Raw genomic sequence first — 5,360 nt, forward strand, 5'->3', positions numbered from 1 at the left:
GCGGCCGTTCAAAGCTCGGAAGCGCGCCGATGGGGGGTGGGTGTGTCTTGGCTCTTGCTTGCTCCTACACCAGCTACCACACCGAGCGCCATCGGTGTCCGGACCGGCGTGCCCAACGGCAACGCAATGAGGGTCGGCCTGCACAAGGTCTGTGCCGCGGGCGCTCGGCGCCAACACTGGCAAGTGCAGTGTCACGCTCGCGCTCTGGAGCGGCTCACAATGGGGAACCCTCGGTTCCTATTCACTCGGTCCCCCGCAACGGAAGTGAGGCCTCGCTCCTAAGTCCTATTGGAACACTCCAACATCACTCAACTCTCAAGACGTTCGCATCAGATTTGCCTCGTGCATCCCACTTTTGAGGCGCAAAGCTATTTACTTTTGGGTCCTGTGGGCACCCTAGTGTGTCGCCTTCAGGGACGAAGAATAGAGCACTAAAGTCTTTACTCGCTGATGCAGGCACCGACTCGGTCCAGACCCTCGGGTACTTGGCAGGCGTCGTCGGCGGCGTGAGCCGTGTCCGCGTGCAAGTCGGGGCCGGGAGGAGCCCCGAAGAGCGAGAAGAGGCGCCATCCTGCGAAGCCTAGCCGCCGCTTTACAATGTAGAGCACGACGAGGCAGTAGAAGAAGAGGCCGGCTGCCAGCAGGATGCGGTCGGTGAAGTCGCGCCGCTTGAGACGGGCGAGTGCGCGGCGCGAGGCGTTGAGCGAGCCGACGATGGCGCGGTGCTCCTGCAGCGTGTCCTGCATCGATCTGCTCTGCGTGTTGAGTGAGCGCAGCGTCGCGTCCGACCGCTGCAGCTCCTCCGCCATGAGCTTCTGCGTCCGGCTCAGCGTCTCCGTCGTGTCGCGCGCCGAGGCGACGGCGACGCGGTCCCCCAGCCCCTCTGGCCGGCCCGTGCCGCCCTGGTCGAGCGCGCCGTCCCCGCCACCCCGCCCGCCCATCAGCAGCTCGGCGCGGGCCGCTGCCTCCTGCTGCGGCCGCTGCGCCTGTACACGCGTGCCGAGCTCCCGCAGCGAGTCTGCGAGCCGGCCGCCCTCCGCCTGATGGCGCGCGACGCGGGCGCCGGCCTCCGCCTGGTCCGCGGGGATCTCGTGAGCACGGGCGAGCTCCGACAGCTCCTCCACGGCCTCGCTGTGCTGGCGCAGCTTGCGGCGGAGGAGCGGCGCCGCCGACTGCAGCTCAGCAAGCGAGAGCGGCTGCGCGGCGTTCCGCTCCGCGAGCCGCACCAGCTCTCGCAGCACCGTCTGCTCGAGCTGCACGAGGGAGAGGGAGCTCTCGGTGAATACGGCAGCAACCATGCCGCCCCCGGGCGTTTTTTTTGCGCATCGGCGCAAGGCGCCCGTTTTGGCGGTGAACGAGCGAAAGATATGTTTTCTATTTTTCAGCGCATTCTCACCAAAAAAGAACAGGCGCCTCCGTTTCGTTCACGTGTGTCCGAGCGCCTCTTCCCTCGCTCTGCAGGCACCGATGGTCCCCCGGGGGGGCTCAGTTGAAGATCGGTGAAAAAAGAAGAAAACCTCGACGCATCATCTGTTCGAGTATTCTTCCGGGCATCCACGCTGCTGCTCGCTGTCGCGGGCCGTGATCCCATGCGAATCCTCTTTGCCATCCTGCTTGTGCTCAGCACGCATGCACTGGTCCTTCCTTTCTCGCCCGCCAGCGCCAAACGCACGAGGTCTGCTACGCCCACGCTGGCCGCCAGCGAGGACGATGAGGAGGACTGTCCGAGCGACGACATCATCAACGCTGCTTACGCAAAGTGAACGCGGCACCTGATCTCGGCTGACCTCGGCTGACCTCGGCTGATCTCAACTTCGGATCGCGGCACGGCGTGCAGGTCGCAGCCGCCGAGTCCGCCACCGCCACCGCCGCAGCCCGTCACGCGCGAGGGCGTCGAAGCCTTCAGGGAACGGGCGCGGCGCCGCACAGCAGGAGAGCCGGTGGAAGAATGGGCGTCGAACCTCGAGCGGGAGCCGCCGCCGGACCGCGAGCCGGTCCCTCCGACCGCCGAGCAGGCGGCAGCGGCAGACGCCCTCTTCGAGAAGCTCTTGAGCGACGAGGCGCCCGAGGGCTTTGGGGAGGGCTTGGAGTAGCGACTGTCTCGGACTCAGGTACTCTGACGACTCACAAGAGGTCGAATGAGGGCGCACACCGTTCCTCCGTACACAATGTGGTGCGCGGCAAAATTCATATAGTGTGCGCCATATTGCATATATTTTACAAAAATAAATGATGTGTCGGTACGGCTTTAGAGTACACGGCTCTTTACGGGGTGTGGAGGGTGAGTTGAACAGGGGTTGTGCGCCAAGCCCTCCTGCTCGGCTCCAGCGAGTAGACAAGTGTTACCATCAACAGAGGAGAAAGGATATGACCTCAGGGCTGCGCGATGTGACCAAGCGCTGGTAGCGTGGTTTAACCTCACACCCATGGTCTCTTATCCATCGCGTCCGAGTTCTCCAGCTGATCGTTGGTTGTATTTGTTGATTGGTCCTTTAAATCTCCTGGGTTGGCGTGCCCCGAGAGCTGCGTCTGGAGCTCCCGAGGCACATCGCCACACGACCCCGGCGTCGGCGCTCAAACAGGCCCCACACTGGGAACCACACACACACATGCGCCGACGCCGTGAGGACAGGACACTCCCTGTCCACACATACAATCAGAGAACACTCGCGTGCAAGGGAAGAGGAGGGTGGGTCACGCGAGATTGCGCACGACTCGGACGATGGGGTTGAGCAAGCAGCCCGAAGCTGCGAGCCGACGGCGACGCGTGCTTTCGGCGTTTCGGCGATTTGGATGGATCGCACGTTTTGTTATGCTTGCTGTCCCCCTCTCCTCACGTTGTTGGATAACCTACATAGCCGCTGCGCGGCTATCTCCGATTATCCATCGCGTCCGAGTTCTCCAGCTGATCGTTGGTTGTATTTGTTGATTGGTCCTTTAAATCTCCTGGGTTGGCGTGCCCCGAGAGCTGCGTCTGGAGCTCCCGAGGCACATCGCCACACGACCCCGGCGTCGGCGCTCAAACAGGCCCATCGCGCCGGCTGCCGGAGTGGAGAGTCCCAGGTTGTCTCATAAAGGCCCATCGACAAATTGGGGTCGCCGCCCGGTAGGAGGTGGCGGCCGTAGCTGCCCCGGGCGTGTAGTTGCTGCTCCAATCGCACATCGATCCCATCGCATGTGGCCCGCCGGACGTCTTTCCTCTCATGGTCGAGAGACTGGGGGAACCGGCCGGGACAAATCCCCGAAAATCAGAGGAGCAGCAGGGGATGCGGTGCACCTTGGTACCCATGTCTGGTGTGGGGAGCCCGGTCGACCCTGCCCCCACCCCAGAACATGTTGCCTTCGCCTCGCGGCTCAGCGGTAACTGGGTGCACCTTGTTAGGTTCACGCCGCCCCAGCTCAGGTATGTCACGTTCACGCCACCCCAGCTCTCGTCCAGTGCCAATTCCTGCAAGGGAACAGCCAGGACGGGCCCGCCACCGGCGGGCGGGCGGGGGGGCGGGGCGAGGGCAGGGCGGGCTGGCAGTGCGAGCGCCTGTACAGGCTGCGCTGCTCAGCTCCGCCACGCTTGTCATCTCGAGCGCTGTGATGCGTCAGAGGTCCATTGCCTCCTCGCGCCCACCGCCCATGTAGGCTCGCTCGAGATGGCTCACAAGCCTCACAGGTGGCCACGAGGCCTCGAAGGTGGCTGTCAAGCCTCGGCTTACCCAGACACGCCTCTAGCACCCTTTGGCGTACCGCTGGTCGCCACAGCGGTCGCCTCTTTGTGTTCGCCACGATGGGGTCGTCACACATTGTGGACGCCCGACTGTGTGGACGCCATGGCGCGGCCTTGGCCTCACACCATGGACGCCACTGTGGGGCTCGCCTGGCGTTCTCGCCCGGTCGGCACCCTTGTGTCGGGACGCCACGTCGTGATCTCGCCCCTTGTGGTCGACACTGAGGTCGCCAACTGTGGGCGCCAGCAGCTTACCTTTGGCTTGCTATTGGCATGCCTCTGGCTTGCCTCTGGAGGACTCGGTCATCCGTCCTCGGACAGCTCCACCTCAGGCCCAATGCCTTGGCGGCGGCGGGTTGGGGAGCTGTCTCTCTGGGCGTCACGTTGCATACTGTCTTGCACGTGGCCCCAGTGGAGGTCTGCCCATGTGGGCCGGCCTCTTCCATGCCGCACCAGTACGGTTCCTGCGCTGCCTGCATTGCAATCGACATTGCGGCGGCATGCGGCGGCATTGTGACGGAACGTCTGGGTGGCTGCGGCGGAACGTCGGCTCGAAAGGCCCATCGTCGACGATATGATGCGCCTGTCCCACTGGCGTGGGATCAGGGCGAGATGTCATCACGCGAGATTGCGCACGACTCGGACGATGGGGTTGAGCAAGCAGCCCGAAGCTGCGAGCCGACGGCGACGCGTGCTTTCGGCGTTTCGGCGATTTGGATGGATCGCACGTTTTGTTATGCTTGCTGTCCCCCTCTCCTCACGTTGAAGGATAACCTACATAGCCGCTGCGCGGCTATCTCCGAACAGTGTGCCGGCAGTCGCCGAGCAGTGTCGCTCACACAAGCCGCAGCACAAGTGACTGAGGGCCAGTGAGGGCGAGCCCATCGCTGTCACAGCTGTGGCAGCCGCACAGTAGGCTGTGTCAGCTGTGCAGAGTGTGGTGAGCAGCAGAGGAGCTGCTCTCCAGGCTTCTGGGTCGCAAAGAGCTGCATGCCACCGAAAGCGCTGTCGAGGTTCGCCGAGCGCGGCGAAATCGGGGGACACCGTCACCGACGAGCGCGTTGGACTTTTCACTCCGGACAAAGACGGCCACACGCACACGAGCTGCGGCCGTGTCGCCGTCATAGCGGCGAGGCGCGGGACGGCGAGGTGGGTCGCGTCCCCCGATATTGTTGAACCCAGCATCCACACCCTTTACCCCTATACCGGTAAATTTTGCGATCGTGGTCCTCGAGCTCCGACTTGTGCAAAACTCTCGCGATAGAGACTAGTGTGTAGTGAACGTATAGATGCACACGGAGACTCACACTGTCACTGACTCAAGAGAGTAACAGTTTAGCAATAGAGAAAAGCACACACAGCGTGAAATCTGAAGACCACTCAAGTGTCACAAGTCTCGGTGGGCTCGAGGCGGCTCAGCGCGCCCGACGGCTGCAGGAGGTAGCACCGGAGCGGAGCGCCTCCCTCCTCCGCCTGCGCCAGCGGCGGAGCCGGCGCAAGCAGCCGGCAGCCGGGGCCGGTCGCGATCGCGCGCAGCCGGACGCCCGCCGGCACAGCCCACATCTCTACCAACTCACGGCGCGGCGCGTGGATGGCGAGGACGGCGCTTAGCCCGCCGCCCGGCGCGAGCGCGTCGAGCCAT

General features: G+C 63.9%; 3 protein-coding genes across 3 annotated transcripts in view; 1 reads left to right on the top strand and 2 right to left on the bottom strand.

Annotated features, from left to right (window-relative positions):
* Positions 1 to 440: 440 nt before the first annotated feature.
* On the bottom strand, positions 441 to 1,298 carry SEC20 (vesicle transport protein Sec20; the record flags this gene model as incomplete). Its single annotated transcript, XM_005776113.1, has 1 exon — positions 441 to 1,298. One exon carries the CDS (start codon positions 1,296 to 1,298, stop codon positions 441 to 443), a length of 858 nt encoding a protein of 285 aa, XP_005776170.1.
* A 291-nt stretch (positions 1,299 to 1,589) lies between these two features.
* On the top strand, positions 1,590 to 2,093 carry EMIHUDRAFT_239136 (hypothetical protein; the record flags this gene model as incomplete). Its single annotated transcript, XM_005776114.1, has 2 exons — positions 1,590 to 1,759; positions 1,853 to 2,093. The coding sequence occupies 2 exons, from the start codon at positions 1,590 to 1,592 to the stop codon at positions 2,091 to 2,093; spliced, it is 411 nt and encodes a 136-aa protein (XP_005776171.1).
* A 3,005-nt stretch (positions 2,094 to 5,098) lies between these two features.
* Positions 5,099 to 5,360, bottom strand: part of EMIHUDRAFT_116202 (hypothetical protein) — a gene marked incomplete at both ends in the record, with an annotated part of 1,875 nt that continues 1,613 nt past the window's right edge. The window contains one exon of the mRNA XM_005776115.1: positions 5,099 to 5,281. Within this exon, the coding sequence (XP_005776172.1) occupies positions 5,099 to 5,281 (183 nt within the window). The remainder of the gene's footprint in view (positions 5,282 to 5,360) is intronic.

Source organism: Emiliania huxleyi (genome assembly GCF_000372725.1).
Source record: "Emiliania huxleyi CCMP1516 unplaced genomic scaffold EMIHUscaffold_283, whole genome shotgun sequence".
NCBI lineage: Eukaryota > Haptophyta > Isochrysidales > Noelaerhabdaceae > Emiliania > Emiliania huxleyi.